The sequence below is a fragment of the Zeus faber genome (genome assembly GCF_960531495.2).
Source record: "Zeus faber genome assembly, chromosome: 21".
Taxonomy (NCBI): Eukaryota; Metazoa; Chordata; class Actinopteri; order Zeiformes; family Zeidae; genus Zeus; species Zeus faber.
In genome coordinates this window covers 16316420-16332604 of record NC_137208.1, presented here as the reverse complement: position 1 = coordinate 16332604, position 16185 = coordinate 16316420, and the positions used below count along the sequence as shown (strand labels likewise).

The 16185-nt window shown below is 48.2% G+C and overlaps 2 protein-coding genes across 2 annotated transcripts in view; one reads left to right on the top strand and one right to left on the bottom strand.

Annotated features, from left to right (window-relative positions):
• Positions 1-5972, top strand: part of LOC307246492 (fatty acyl-CoA reductase 1) — a 40733-nt gene extending 34761 nt beyond the window's left edge. Inside the window, exons 6-12 of the mRNA XM_080022428.1 lie at positions 1563-1607; positions 1734-1852; positions 2345-2412; positions 3943-4114; positions 4238-4367; positions 4882-5009; positions 5550-5972. Of these exons, the coding sequence (XP_079878554.1) occupies positions 1563-1607; positions 1734-1852; positions 2345-2412; positions 3943-4114; positions 4238-4367; positions 4882-5009; positions 5550-5712 (825 nt within the window). The 3' untranslated portion in view covers positions 5713-5972. The remainder of the gene's footprint in view (positions 1-1562; positions 1608-1733; positions 1853-2344; positions 2413-3942; positions 4115-4237; positions 4368-4881; positions 5010-5549) is intronic.
• Positions 5973-9525: 3553 nt separating this feature from the next.
• Positions 9526-15419, bottom strand: LOC307246240 (endoplasmic reticulum-Golgi intermediate compartment protein 2-like). Its single transcript, XM_080022104.1, has 14 exons — positions 15285-15419; positions 14639-14769; positions 14433-14541; positions 14280-14326; positions 14117-14184; positions 13444-13484; positions 13166-13267; positions 12967-13062; positions 12578-12633; positions 12014-12112; positions 10963-11060; positions 10718-10880; positions 10492-10571; positions 9526-9970 (listed from the first exon to the last, which is right to left on the bottom strand). Exons 2-14 carry the CDS (start codon positions 14742-14744, stop codon positions 9890-9892), a joined length of 1146 nt encoding a protein of 381 aa, XP_079878230.1. The 5' UTR covers positions 14745-14769; positions 15285-15419; the 3' UTR covers positions 9526-9889.
• Positions 15420-16185: the final 766 nt, after the last annotated feature.

Genomic DNA, 16185 nt, shown 5'->3' with positions numbered 1-16185 from the left:
TCAAAAATGTCCGATGTGCCGGAGGTTAACGTGGGAGAACGGAGGAAAAAAAAAAAAAACCTGCCCCCAGACAGCTGTTTGGGGAGACAGATGGACGCAGGGCACAGCGGCCCACACCGAAAAAGGCAGAGTGTCAAGAGTCAAGTGTTCTGCTTCTTTCCCACTGTCTGCCCTCGCATGTTCAGCCCTGGGCTTCCTGAGGGTTTAAGGTAGGCTTGGGCGATAGCCAAAATTTTATATCGCAATGCGGTCCCGCCCAAACGTCCCGATGCGCTTTGCGATACGATTCCTTTGGAGAAACGGTGAGCCTTTATGCCGGATCACAGAGAGCGGGTGGCTTCATGCCGCTCCCACTAGGAAGCCGCGCGTTGGCCTTCACGTAACGCCACAGACACACACTGCACGACTTTTTAAGTCAGGTCCCTGTGCCGTTCACACGACACAACTTTCTGTCTTGGGAAGTCGTTGTGGTTTCACACTGTCACACATTACAAGGTGTTGTCTTCCACGGAAACGCACGCGATGTCCAGGATTATTTCGTTCGCACATGTTGCAATATCCGATTATTCAATATCTGCCCAAGCCTAGTTTAAGGCATTTCACTCACATTTAACATAAGATGGTGTGACATGCTTTTGCCAGAGCATTAGCTGGCGTTGCAACTTGAAGGTACAGAACAGAGGCAGAACGTAGCGTAGTTACACCGATTCAGTTTGACTTTGTCAAATAAAGCCTTAAGTAGATCTCTTGTTTACTATTGCAGGTTCCCAGCTATGAATGTTCCACGCTTGGGGTGATTCAGAACTGTCCCAAGGCACAAACAAATTCCTAACAAAGTTCCTAGTCCTCGCAAAAGTTCTCCTCCGAGTCTTGGTGTCAGTCACTGCAACCGTTCCGTTCTCCACAAGGCCTGGTGGTGACGTTTTGTGTGGTTTCTCTCACCTTTGGCCAGTTAATCACCTTGGTAACACCGGGTGGAAGGATCCTTTGTTTGTTCATCGAGCCCCTTCGTCATGTTTGGCACGTCTTCATAATCCTGCCGTGTGACCCGCATGCGTATCAGCGGCCAAAATCTGAGCCAGGGCTTAGAGGATTGACCGGCCCCCTCTGAAGCGAGAGCGGAGCCCTCGGCAGACTGCAAGGCTCAAAACCTTCGTCGTTGGTTACAGGGTCCCATTATCGACGTCGGGAGAGGGCCCCGCCCCCCGGCACAACGGGCACCCGTCCCACACGCAAGGGGGAAGCTGCAGGAGTCTGTAACCAGTGGTTTCATCCATATTTAACGGGATCTTATTGATGATGATGACGGTTGTGTTATCCCCACCCTCTCTCAACCGGGCTCTACTACCACAGCAAGCAGCCCACTCCGGATTCAGCAGACACACACACACACACACACACACACACACACACACACACACACACACACATAAATGCAGTAGTCGTTGTCCCCAGAGTGACTCGATGATGCTGCGACGATGTTCTGGGAGTGTTGCACCTGAAAGACGGGGCTTTTCCCCACTTTGACCTCCAAGCACTAACTCAATGCCTCCCTCCTCCAGGGCTGGATCGACAACTTCAACGGACCGAGCGGGGTCTTCATAGCCGTGAGTCCATTTTGTTGTGGTAAAATCTGTACTTCTCGGGGCGGCCTTGGACGATCCCAGGAGCGCTAACCCGGTGCGCCACCCACCCCCACCCCATCCCACCCCCGCCCCTCTTTGCCGTTTCAGGCCGGCAAGGGCATCCTGCGCACCATGAGGGCCAACAACGACGCGGTGGCCGACCTGATCCCGGTGGACGTGGTGATCAACCTGACCTTGGCTGCCGGCTGGTACACCGCCGTGCACAGGTCAGAGCTCCTCTTTGAAATGGCATCCAAATCAATATACAGTATAGGAAGGGATGGCAAAAGGACAGTGGTTTAGCGGATTGGATTCTTTGATTTGGAATTATAAATCTTAGATAACCATTACGACACCGCCATCAGAGACAAACAGCCACGTGAATGTTGTCATTGCCTCTCTTCCAGGTAATAGGTTGAATAAAAAGTTGAATAATCAGTGGATAAGTCCTTCTTTCCAGGCAATATGTATTCATATTTGTGGACACTTTGCATAAACTTCCAGTTCGACGAGCCGCAGGTGTCTCGGCACACCCTCTCCCACAAACTCATAAATAAGCTGAGCTCACTCTTTACCTTTCACCATGACAGGCTTTGCTCTCGTAAATCAACTGTACGCCGGAAATATGGAAATGTATGTTCGTTGCGTTTATCATGATGCAGTGAGTGGGCGGGGTGGATGCCTGACTCTGTGACCCTCTCTTCCCACACATACCGCAGACCGAAATCAGCGCTGGTCTACAACTGCACCACTGGTGGAATCAACCCCTTCCACTGGGGAGAAATTGGTATGTACGCCGCGCCCCCTCCTACCTTCCGTCTCGCTGGAAGCTTCGGAAAAAGGCTGTTGCCACAGCGGTGCGTTGCTGGTGTGTTCAGTGTTGGTTTGTTTTCGTTTGTTCTGTGGCATCCCACGGTATTGTTGCCATAGTTATAAGGACTCTGAGCTCTGCCGTCAACACAAATCAATACTCTTGACGTGACGCTCCGGCCCAGAGGCGGCGCAGTACGTAGGCTTGAGGCTCATGGAGAAGGATCGCCACCTGGTGGAAGCCCACGGGATCGACTTGAACGTTTCAAGCAAATGAATAGTGGGAATTTCTGATCACTCATCTAATGCTTTTCATAAATCCTATGTCTCTGTTTCGATTCTACTAAATCCTGAGGTTTTATCGACCTCATGTGTCATCAAATATCACCTCATAAATATATGCATGTCAGGCGTCTTGTCATGGAGGTTAGAGAGTTGTGGAAGTTGCGGTCGGACTGGCAGAGGTTTAAGCGCCGCGGGGTGGCGAGGGACTTTCTCTTGCACCCTCCCTCGGATTAGTGAATGCACGCTCTTCAAAAAAAAAACATTCGGAAATTGTTAGCAGATGGCTTGTGGCGGGATTAAGTTTCTCAGCGGTGATTTCACTGTTATGAAAGACTGGCACTGTCGCCTGCGCTAATCTCTCTGGCCCAAAAAACATGGCGGGAATGAAGCTAATCAAAATGAGGTGGATCAGGGGGCGACCGGATAACAATAGATGGAGGCTTAATAGAAAATAATAACTCTGTATGCTCTCAGAGAAGCGGTTCAGTAGGGTCACGGCGGTTGCTCCCGTGTTCGAGCCCGGGCAAGGCATCGTGGGTAGTATTCCTGCGTGGTGTCGCCCCCCCCCCCCCCCGGTGCTGCGTCTCCATGGAAACCCCGTGGAGCTGGGAGGGCGGCTGAAGGTTAGCCCTGCTATTGGCGGGCCGGGGCTGAGCCGGGCGGCCGCTGAAGTCGGGACACATCTGGCTGTTGCCTTGGATCTGGTCAGCCGGTTTCCATGGCAACCCCTCGCACAGCTCTCGCTTGCGTGCCGTGTGTGATGTAATGCGCATAGTCACTTGACTCTCTCTGGGGGGGGGGTTTTTTCATACATGGGTGGCTACTGCTGACTGTAGTGAAGGGGAAGGGGGGCGCCCAGAGGGTGAAAGAAGTCCCTCCGTGACTGCTGGTGCCAGATAATCCATCGGGAACGGGATAAAGGTCACAAATTATCAGCACCGACCACGGTTCCTGGAAATCGTTTTCCCTGCATACAGTGTCATCCGTGCGATTACGTATCTAATCACTATTTCCGGCCGTCCCTGGATAACACTAGATGTTGCCCGCGCGTCGTAGCTGAATCCGGGAACTGAAATTAAATTTGATTCAAATTTGCCGTCCCGGCCTTAGTCCCGATCGTGATGCGTTTGGTGTCTTTTTGAGCAGACTCAAAAGAAGACGATCAAAACGTGCGGGTTCCCGGTTAAGTTTTGCCCGCGCTTGCCTTTTCCTTCCGGTCCAGAGCACCACGTCATGTCCACTTTCAAGAGGAACCCTCTGGAGCAGGCCTTCCGCCGGCCCAACGCCAACATCACCTCCAACTACCTGATCAACCAGTACTGGATCCTGGTCAGCCACAAGCTCCCCGCCCTGATCTACGACCTCTTCCTGCGCCTCTCGGGCCAGAAGCCACAGTAAGACCCGGACGCTCGTCGTCGGAAACATTTGAAAAAGGATTTTGCCAGAAAGATTCACCGTGGAACTCCCGCCTCACCCGCTCTCTCTCTCTCTCTCTCTCTCTCGCGCTCCGTGTCCAGGATGATGCGTATCTTTAATCGCCTTCACAAGGCCATCGGCATGCTGGAGTATTTCAGCAGCCAGGATTGGGAGTGGAACTCTGAGAATATGAGCATGCTGATGAGCCACCTCACCCCCGAGGACAGGAAGGTTGGCTCACACACACACACACACACACACACACACACACACACACACACACACACACACACGCACGCACGCACACGTGCAGACACAAATGCGCGCGCACACACACACACATACACACACACACACACACACACACACACACACACAGAAATCTCTATGTGCTAATATGCTAATTTGAGCAGGACAGACGAAAGGAAAGTTTCGACAAGCCAATTGATTTTACATTTTTTAATTGTCAGGTGATGGGAATAGTGCTGGTACAATAAATCCCATCTATGCGGCGCCTTTAATCTAAATGCTAATAGAATTATATCAACTACTGTTTGGCTTTTGACTGGATGAGAGAGCGACTGCTTCGCTCTGTCCCTTATTAAAGAATGAAAAATGACAATACCGCTCAGCGTGACTCTAGCGCCGCCCGCCGGCGGAGAGCGGGACCGCGCGCGGCGGTCAGCGGGGCCGCGGCGCGTCCTTTTGCCTGAACGGCCTCCCCTCTTCCCCTCCCGCCCCGCAGACGTTCAACTTTGACGTGCGCCAGCTCAACTGGCCGGAGTACATCGAGAACTACTGCATCGGCACCAAGAAGTACGTGCTGAACGAAGACATGTCTGACATTCCCGCCGCCCGCCAGCATCTGAGGAAGTGAGTGTCGGAGGCGGTGAACACTCCCAACTCCGTATGCACACAGGGTCATGTGACATTCCTAAGACTGATTATATGGTTATTTTATTGACGTGTGTTTAAAACACATTGAAATAGTTTTGAAATATGAGTTTCTATGTGAAGTTGTAATGTCCTTTTTGAAAGTACAGTAAGAAATTCAGATTTTTTTTTTTTAAGTTGTAATCCGTGGCCTATAGACCTCAAACAATGAACCAAAATAATAATAATAAAAGGACAAAAAAAATAAGACTTTTTTTTTTCAGACTCTTAATTGCTGTCGCAATTAGTTGCCATTGCAATTTTTGGGACCTAAAAACCTACAACTGACTATAACCTATTTATTGTTGTTAATGTGAAATTGGACGTATCTACCTAATTTCATTAGCCTGTAACGGACAGCGCTCATTATTCAGAAATGACTGACCGCTGATGGCCGCTACCTTATCAACCAATCCGAATCAAGTATTCCAGAAAGCCATTATGTAATGTTAATATTATTATTCTCTCTCTCGCTCCCAGGCTGAGGAACATCCGCTACACCTTCAACACGGTGCTGCTGGTCTTCATCTGGAGGGTGTTCATCGCCCGCTCCGAGATGGCCCGGAACATCTGGTACTTTGTGGTGAGCCTCTGCTTCAAGTTCCTCTCCTACTTCCGAGCCTCCAGCACCTTGACCAACTGAGGCCTCCTCCAGGGCGCCCGGGGTGGGGGAGGGGTGTGGGGTGGGGACCCCGCCCGCCCACCCGCCCGCCCGCCCGCCGCTATCTCGCGCCCCGCGGGGCAGGACACGGCGTCCCAGCCTCCCGAGGCACCGTCCAGAAAAAGGGACGTATCCTCCACTTGTGTTTTTTTTTTTTTTTTCTCTCTCTTCGAGTCTGAACAGGCGAACTCCAAGTCCGCTCGTCTAACGTCTCGTCAGAACCTGTGTCCATTTGTTTGATATCCATCTTTTTGGGGAGGGGGGGGGGGGTTGGATTATATATGCAACAATAAGCCTTGTCCAGTCTTTCCACATGTTCTTGTCCCGCTGATCCTGTCCTCTTACAAACTGCCTTGAAATTACTGCAGATGTTTGTTTGTTTTTTTTTGCATACTTGAAATACGTCAGAACTTAATACGATGGGCAATTAATTTTTATTTTATTTCTGTTTTTTGGCTGTCACTCTGAAACGACCCGTATCCTCCCTGTAAAGCCTGGTTTATGCTTCTCCGTAGACACGTCTGCGCCGAGTCGCGCGGTGAAGGGGGTTTTGGGTAAAGTGTCGCTCGCAACGGAGCAGATTGGTTGAATTGCCCAACTTCCTGTCGTGAGGCGGGTTCAGAATGGGAAAAAAATTTGTATTTTGGAGACAGAAGCGCGTCTTGTGGACGAGGTTCGAAGTTTATTTTTCGCATATCCATATTTTTGGGGTCTAAAGTTTTCGAATAAAGAAAGAAAGAAAAAAAAACTCTTTCTACTGATTTCTATGTTTTCTGTATGTTGGCTTAATGGAACACTGCCCCCCAGTGGACAGGTAAGGTTATACACAAAATCACCAAAAAAAAAAAAAAGTCTAAAAGCAAACGGCCACAAGAAGGTCTCCAAACGACACCCACGCATGTTCACTCACGTGCAGAAGGAGAAGCATGATCCAGCCTTAATCCCATTGTACTTCTTCATTGTACGCACGGTCATCTCTGCCTGGTCCGCCGAGGGGCTGAGGGGGAGGGGGATGTTTCTGTCGTTTAACTTTTGACCGCACACTAAAAGTCGCAAAAAAAAAAAAAAAAAAATCTTAAACGATACCGATTTTACTACCTTTTGTTATGGAGCTGCCCTGTCACAAACAGCCGCAATGGTCGCGTCTCTGACCCGGAACCTTTGTTTGTTTGGACGCTCGTCCACTTTCTGCCTGTTTGTACAGCGGTTTTTACTGAAGCTAAGTTTACTATTTTTACATCTTTATAAATACTTGTGTCAAAAGGCTGGTCCGGACCTCGGCAGTGTATGTGAGATATACTGTGTGTGTGTGTGTATATATATATATATATATATATATGTATATATGTATGTATGTATATATATGTGTATATATGTATGTATGTGTATATATGTATATGTGTATATATATATATATATATATATATATATATATATATATATGGACACGACAGGAGTTCGGAAGAGCTGTAAATAGTTGAACTTGAACTTGTATATTCTTATAGACTACCAAAAAAAGATTAAAAGAACTGTATTTGACTGTTGATTTCGCTGCCACAGAGCTTCCCAGGGAGTCGACCCCAAAGTGAACAAGCAGAAGAGATGTGTCTGTCCCGCGTTGTGTACGTTCCCGCGTCGCGACTCTTTAGCGGGACGCAAATGCATGGCGGACGACACCGATTGAATGTGCTGGGGTTTTTTTATGCAAAGCTCGTGTCCGGTGCAAACCGAGGTCGCCGCTCGGGGGGGGGGGGGGGGGGGGGGGGAAGGGAACCGTGAACCAAAATGTCCGAAAGTGCGGCGTCCTCCGAGTGGCCGCGGTCGGACGGAGCGAGGGCCCGTCCCGAGCTCCCCCCTCTGCGTTTTGTCTTTGTTGTTGTTGTCTTTTCTGGGACAGCAGTAGCCTGGGAACCACGCCCAGCTGCAGCTCATGTTCCGTTTGCGCTGCAGAATATGTCTAGCCACCCTCCCATTCAAACAGGTTTCCACCCGACCTCGCCCGGGTCGGGCCAATCGCAACCGTTCATCTAATATGGCTGAAACGGTCTGTTGAATTGCAATCGCAACAGTATCAAACAAACCAGACCGTGTGTTTTCTCTAAAAGTTTTAATTTACCAACTGGTGCCACTGTCATTGCCATTTGTCAGTCGCTCCGATTGGTTGTAGGTCCATCCAGTGCTCTGATTGGTTGTAGGTCCATCCAGTGCTCTGATTGGTTGTAGGTCCATCCAGTGCTCTGATTGGTTGTAGGTCTATCCAGTGCTTTGATTGGTTGTAAGTCTATCCAGTGCTCTGATTGGTTGTAGGCCTATCCAATGCGCTGATTGGTTGTTGGTCTACCCAATTGCATCCAGAGACATTGTTCTGCGCCAGTTGAGGTTCCATAGGCATTTGCAAATTGGTCTGGCAATGTCAGGCTAGAACAGCAGTGCAGTGTGGGTAAAAACAACAACAACAACAACAACGACAACAAGCAGGCTGTGGGAGAAGAAACCGCCTCATGTAGTGTCTGTAAAAATGAACTGTGAAACATCTGTACAATGATTTCATCTCACACTTGCTGCCCAAAACGACCCCGTTTAACCACCTTCTGCCCCCTCCCCACCCCTCCTCCTGAAGAAAACAATGAAAGAATTGTGTTGTTCAAGTCTGCTCGGCAAAACTGAAATAAACTCAGAGCAAACGTGTGCTGCCATCCATTCACTCATCGCCCTTTAGGCTTGTTTTTTTTTTTACGCTCTGCTTCAAATGTGTATGTATATATGGACTAAGAAAACACTGAAATATTTATATGAAAATATAAGTTGGATAAAAAACCTGATTCACTTACAACAGTAGTATTCAACCCCCCCCCCCCCCCTTCGCCCAAAAAAACACAAATTAAAATGTGTCATATGCAAATTAACATAGTTAACCAGGTCAAGCGGTCACATTCTTTTACTTATTTGTTTTACAGGCTGACGGGTGCAGAAAGGTGCGCAACTACATGATAAAAATAAACAAATAATGACAACAAGTAAAATAATGAATAAAACAAATAGTTAAAACAAATTCAAATATGCACAAATTGCACGATTTTCAATTAACTATTGAAAATGACAACCCCTCTCTCACTCAGATATAATTATAAACATATTTAATGAAATTTAATTGGTCATGTAAAATGAGTGCTTGAGCGATTTTTATATATATGTGTGTGTGTGTGTATATATATATATATATATATATATATATATATATATATATATATACACATACACACACACACACACATTTTTATTTTGCAATTCTTCCGCTGCCCACTAGATGGGAGCGCGCCGCAGTTTGAATACCACTAACTTAAAACAGGTTTTTTTTCTCTCACAATTTTGGGTGTGAAATCATCTTTGTTGACCGTTTTATTTCTAAATTACTACACACACTTCCACTTTGTTCTATGCAAAGATGCTTAGTCGCAGAGATTTGTGAGACTGCATTCGGAGACCAGCATCTTAGAGGGCTTTATTTCTTTCTTGTTTTCGGTGAATCTCCTTGAAAATGAACGTGCAGATTGACGGTGCGGCCCCATATTTCCCCTTTAGCTCAGATTTTGCGGATGTGTGTGGGGGTTTTTTTTTGTTTGTTTTTTTGTTTTTTAAAGCAATGCCGTCATCGTAACCCCGAACACTCAATTCTAAATGTGTGTTATATCCCTGGTGGTAACAAGTGGGTGTGATACAACTTCCATGTTCATTTGTAGTTTTGATATTGTGGGGAAAATCCACACTCGCTCTTGATTTGAAAAATGTGAATGAGAGGGGAAACACTGCACAAATGCGGCGACATGTACAGTTTATTGGCATCGTAACCAAACGACAAACATGAGACTTAATCGGTGAGATCATAGAATGTAATAACGGGAACCTTCCAAAAAGTTGGTTTTGACACAGATTGGTACCTTTACCTACAGCACCATGGATGGACACATGTGAACTAACTCCAGTGCGTGAACCCTCCCATCCCGTCTCAACGTTCTTCATCATGTCGGTAGATATTCAAAAGATGGAGGAGGGGGGAAAAAAATTAAAATCTTTGTGCGAATCGTGTCGGTTGGAGTAATGAACGTACAGCGGTGGTCCCAAATCTTTCCAGTGATAAGTCAGTCAGAGCCGGTGACGACTACTCCTCTTCTTCGTGCGCGGCGTCGTCTGCCAACAGTGGGGCGTGGTGGTTGTTCATCAGGCCGTCGGCCCGCGCCGCCTGGAAGTGAGGGGAGAGGTCGCTTGGACATTTTCGGACATTCATCCCGTTATCACAGGCATTTCCGGGATCAAATCCGCGCGAGTAGTCAAACGGAAGGTGAAATGCAGGGAAGGCGTTCTCAGCTCTTCAAGGGGGAAAAAGCTCGAACGCCGAAGATGGCGGCACCAGCAAAAAACACCCGATCGCCACTCTCCTCGGGCACCGCATTAAGCATCGTTGCGTTTCAAATTCGCGGGCGCCTCTCAATACGAAATGTGAACAGGTATAAGTATGACATTTTTACACACATTTTAAATAGATAAGACTTTCCAATCCACCACAGAGGAGTCGAACCCTAATCACGACGGCAGGCCGACGAAATAAAGACTTCTCAGCGGTTCGGTGCGAAACAAGCGACATGCATATGAAAACTCAAGGCTAAGGTTTTGTACAAGCAGGAGGTAAGGCTTGTGTCCCGCCCACAGAAACGGACCAGCCGAGCCTCCCGCCCGCACGGAAGCGCGCGTTCCGGAACTCACCTCCCCGGGACGGTGAGCTCCAAGTTTGAAGCGACAGCAGACGACATGGAAGCAGAAGCTGACAAAGCCGTGGAGCATGCCTGTGAAGGAGGGGATAAAAAGGGGTGGTGCAGGATAAATCCAGGGGCTCTGCTTTAGTTGAGCGTGACTTTGGGGTAAAGAAGGGAAGATAGATAGACAAATAAATACAAAAACAAACAAATAAAAAATGAAAACGGCGACCTACCCGTCGTGGTGAATATGCCTCCGACAATGCCGCTCAGTCTGACCAGGAACTGCCACAGCGGCATGTGCTGCTCTCTGACCGTCACCATGAGGGAGCTGGTGTCGTACTTGACGAAGATGCCGGAGACGCCGTGGCTGCCCGCCGCGTGGTTGATCGCTCGCTCCTGCGGGGGAGAGGAGACGGAAGGGTGAGCGTCGGTCGTCCTCTCGGTCACCTCTTGGTGGCGTGAGTGAGCGCCCACTGACCCGCTCGGTCACCGCGAACTGGTGCGTGTCGGCAGAGATCTTGTACGTGTGCAGTTTGGTGGGGACCACTGTGATGAAATACTGGAACATCTGGTTATCTGCCATGGAAAAGCCCAAAAGGATAGGTTTGATTTTTTTGGGATTATTATTATTTTTATTTTTTTTTACACCACATATTTACATTATGGTTCAGACCACAACCTCGCTGTACGATTGAGAAACATACCACTCTGCTGCACCGTCACTGTGCTGGAATGCAGTCCAATGGGGCAAACGTTTAAGCCTTAAAAAAAAAAAAAAGGGTGTTGCGTCTACTTTCCGAAAATGGGAAACTGCCCGGCAGCAGGTTTAATGGTGGGAAGCGGAATAACCTCCTGTTTCTAGCCTCTCACGTTAGCGCGGATGTAGCCAAAGAAAAAAAACAAAAACAAACAAAAAATAATAATAAACAGCTGATTTGCGTCAGGAAACACCTTTTAAGGCTCAAAGGTTTGCCCCCACGAGACCAGTGTTTCTCAAACCTTTTTTTTCTCTGCCCCGGCCCACTTTGGATTAATTAGCGCAAATCATTTTGATCTGGCGACGCAAAAGAACTAGTTACCATGGAATTTCAAAAGTCTTCACGGCACACCTGGGCAGAGCAGTTGGAAAAACACTGCACTGAACATCACTTGAGCACGGCGAGCGGCTGCGGCAGAGTGGCAAGTTCCTCAGCGGCGACGCTTTCAACGCGGCCGTGCTGTCGACAGTCATAAACGATGGAAACCAACGTTTTGATAAGAACCGGGTGGGGGAAAATGGTGAACACATCTTCTCAAGCGACGACATTAAGTTTCCAATAAACAAAAAACGAAAATAGGCCCGACAAAGACAACAAAGGGATTCGCTCCATTCTCTGGCGGCGCGCAAAAACGCCGGGTGCCTATTTACCAAAATGCTTTATTAGCCGCGATACAGTGGGAGAAATAAAGAAACCGCCGTCCGACGGCGTTGCAATCCATCATGCCCCCACCCGCTCCTCTCACATCATCTCAGAGCAGCAGCATCTTACTGTTACTGGTGACCTTCTCCGTGCCGTCCAGGGGATTGAGGATGCCCGGGATCTCTTCTCCGAAAGACAGATGGTCGATGCGGTGAGAGAAGTTGTACGCTGCGGTGCAGAAGGGGGACAGCGGCGCCGAGTCACTCGGGGCGCGACGGGTCGGGGAGGGGAACGTTCAACCACACGTTCATTATCGTTTGCGCCCAAGGAAATCTTTCATTGCAGATAGATGTTTTAAAAAGGCCACGGCGCCGTCCAAGTGGCCATTTTCTACATGTGTCCCTTTTCGATAGTCATCTTTAATTTTTAAAGGCAACATGGGGAAAAAAAAGGCATAAGGATGCAACCTATCCTGCCGGAACCTTTCTATAGTCAAGATCCTGAGAGGAAACTAGTCCTCGGTTGGAAGGAGGGTTTTTCTGACCTCGTCTCAATTTTTTTCATGGTTTATTTCTCTCACGCAACTCCAACCTCGTGACGTGAACGCGGCGGCGGATGTGCACTCATTTCGGTTGCTCAACACACGGAATCGATGACAGAACGATTGAATCGCACCAAAAAGAAGTGACATACTTTCGTGGCTCACAAAGGCCGCGATGTGGGCGTGGCCGCGGGGATGATGGATAGGTCTGAAAAAGAAAACAAGACGATAGAAATGTTGATGTTCAGAGGAATTAAAACAAGCCTGAGATTGTTGGGGGAGGGGGATGTTAATTGAACAATAACTTGATCATTCCAAGTTATATCAAACTCCGGTGTCAATATCATTCGGATGCATTGTCACAACCGACCCCTCCTATAAGGCGGGGCTCATGGGGAACTTAGGTCTTAATTCAAGAAAACGCTACCGCTCTGCCGAAATGGCCTTAAAATGATTAACCCTGTACCTCCCCAAGGAGGGGCCGAGGAAACCCTTTTGCCTATTCGGACGGAACCGCGCCGACCCTTCACCCGAGTCTTACTTTCCAACGGTGATGTGGAAGTTTCCGGCCACCTTGTTGACGTAGACGTAGCCGTGTATCCTGCAAGCGTTGAGGGGTTCCACAGAGGCGTCCTCCCTACACACAGAGGAGTGCCGCTACTTTACTGTCTGGAGCTGGCGCGAGGCGTGACCCGCCGACCACCACGCCGACAGGATTTAGGGGAGGGGAAAAAACTGACCGTGGGGGGAGGGCGGTGGGGGCTCCCTTGAGGACCGTTTTGTAGAGGACCTCCTGGAGGGCGTGTTCCTCCCTCAGCCGGTTCTGTACCAGAATCAAGGTCCTGGCGAACACAGAGGGGGCGCATGACTCACACATTCTATTTTCGGCCGCGCGCAAAAAATGATGTGGCGTCGAACAATCCGGAATGTGGATCGGCAGGATTGCGCCGACTCCCGCCGAGGCTCACGTGTTCTTCTAGAAGTAGTCTAGGTTGTGCGGGGCCGGCGCGAGGCTTACCTGTGCCACAGTCTCTGTTGTGGGGACATGTCAAAGATAACCTGAACGAAAGGGTGGAAAAAAAAAAAAGAAAAAGATCTGAGATATAAAGGATATTTGGGTGATCTCATGCCAATTTCAAATCATTCAGCTGTTGTCAGCCTCCGTTAATGCCCGGTTCACACCTAACAGGACAAACGACAAGAACAAAGCGGTCCGTTCTCTCCTGCGGAGGGTCCCGCAGGCGAGAAAAGCTTGGACGCGCCGCGGTGCGGGATTACCGTGTCCGATCGTGGAAGTTTCGGTCGGACGGCACAAGTTTTTTTGTTTTTTTTTATTATTATTGGAAATGGGTTTAAAACCAAGTAAAGCGAATTGTGTGTGAATTTTTTCCCTGCATTCGTGTTCACACTTGGCAAACGCTTTTTTAGACTGAGTTTTAAACTTTCATTCATGGAACATGGCAAATGCGCGGCCGGGTGAACCACTTGCTGATGTACCGGAAAAACAAGCTCTCCTATTTTCCCCCGACTTATTTTGTGACGTGAAAATCGGACACAGTTCACCTGACGGCCACTGGGAGGAGGGCGGGAAAGGTGTGAAACAGGCATTAGTGCTAGATTGGCAGTGTGAACTCTGACTGGCAGTCACTTGTCAGTCTTGCAGTGTCAAAAAAAAAAATAGCTCCACTCACAGGTTCATACTTAAGGCCACTGGACGTAATCATTGTTTCGGCAAGATCCAGAATGTCTGCTCCAACATCTGAAATAACCACAGTGAGTGAGCGCATATATATATGTATATATTCATACCATAAAGGGAATTTTGGAATGGAATAAGGGCATTTGCGCACTTACGCTGGCATTTCATAGCAACCGTGATGTCGATGTTTATTCTCAATTTGCTGTTGGGTCGCAGGGCAAAAGCATGGTGAGGTTCTACACCCTTTACTGATTGTCTGTGTGGCGTTGAATATGCTGAGCGGGTGTCGCCCCTGTTCTCAGGCTTACCTGGAAAAGTCCTTGTCCACTTCGTACTCATACTTCATCCAAGTGTCCCGGTAAACAAAAAACTCTAGGATGGCCAGGAAGGCCATGGCGCTGAAGGCGAGCAGCGACACTGCGGAGGAGACGGACATGACGGGCCATCCCCATCATTAACGGCCCCGGTCGGTGTTTGAAGTTTAAAACCCTGAGACACATCCGAGATCACCCACCTGTCCCCCCAGATGCAGAGGTCTCCACATAGCTCTCTGGGACCTTGGGGAAAGCATCAAGTTCCTTCACCAAGCTCAGGGCCTTCTTCTTGGACAGACGTCTCATCTTCAGGTCCGGGGTTGTTCTCCACCTCAGTGAAAAGAAGAGACAATATAAGAACCAACACGACAGCGCATTCAGATGTGAGCTTCCATATACGTGTGTGTTTTGTGCATTGTTTTTTTTCTTGGAAAAGATATTCAACCTCAATGTGGCTACCCTGTCCGAATAAAAGTCAAATACAATTCCCACCCCTGAGCAATTGCTTTAGACGATGAGTTCAATGAACACTGTGACAAGATGGCGGTGACATTTACGTGTCCGCCGTAGCGCGCGCGTGCGTCCATCGGTGGAATCTGTGGAATGAACACCGTGCCAAGATGGCGGCGGTTGGGTACCGACGGCAAACCCAACGGGTCCGACACAGCGACGTGGTGAAGAGAGCGGGCGAGCGCACGACAAACGCACCAAAAGGTGCGAAATATCACAGCAAACGCGGTGATGAACGTCATGGCCGTGGATAGAATCGGCTGACTCGGCCGGGCGTGATTTGGGTCATTTCCCACCACGCAGGCGACTCCCAACGCACAACGCGTCGCTTCCTACCTGTGTTTTCATCTATCAAATCCTTCGGGGGCCTCCATCCATGCGCGACAGAGATGGCGCGGTGCCGATCGCTCGCACGGACTCCGCATGATCGCCATTCAGGGGATGGCGACGCCTGCCTCGCGTTGTTTTGGTCGGCGCCGTCCGCCCCCAGACGGTAAAGTGGTGACGTACAAGTCGGTGATGGCAGGGGTCCGGCCGCTAGATGACGACGCAGACCAGGTCTGTTGTTCCCTGTCAGCGCGCCGCTGAAGCGGGTGGATCGAATAAAAAAAATAAAAATAAAGAATAAGAAAATAGGATAGAGAAATAGAAAATCAATTAAATACAATTGAAGAATATAATATAATAGAAAATAATACAACCAAATAAAATTGAAGAATGGAAAATGATAGAATGTAATACATTAACATAGAATAAGAAATAATAGGACTATAGAATAGACAATGATATAATACAATTAATAGATTGTAATGGGATAGAAAATAATAGAATACAATCATATAAACATATTCTTTGCTACATAGCTGCAGCTATAGAGCAAGCTTTTGTGGACTTTCACAACAAAAAATGTCTTTGTAGACGAACAGGAGCCTTTTTGAGTTGTAACTCATATTTTGAACAATTATGTAACAGAAACACAGGTTATACTATAAGGAGCTTTTTGGGGAACAGGTTTATCTTCTGGGATTTATTGTTATCTTATCTGTTGATAGTTATAACAAAATATATACTAGCTATATACTCATCTCATGGAGATATCTTTATTATCTTACCAAAAATATGAGTGCCTCAGTCAGGTGAAGTACATCATTCTGATATGTGCGGGGGACGGTTTTTTTGTTTGTTTGTTTTGTTGTTGTTTTTTCGTGCTGTAGACAGCGAATACATTTTCCACTCA

Bases quoted from the DNA above. Each gene is read 5' to 3' on its own strand.
- LOC307246240 (XM_080022104.1), bottom strand. From the start codon at position 14,744: ATGAGACGTCTGTCCAAGAAGAAGGCCCTGAGCTTGGTGAAGGAACTT. The intron at 14,327-14,432 runs GTAAGCCTGAGA...GCGACCCAACAG, and splicing joins GTGGACAAGGACTTTTCCAG to CAAATTGAGAATAAACATCG. The intron at 13,063-13,165 runs GTCAGTTTTTTC...CTCTGTGTGTAG, and splicing joins CCCACCGCCCTCCCCCCACG to GGAGGACGCCTCTGTGGAAC.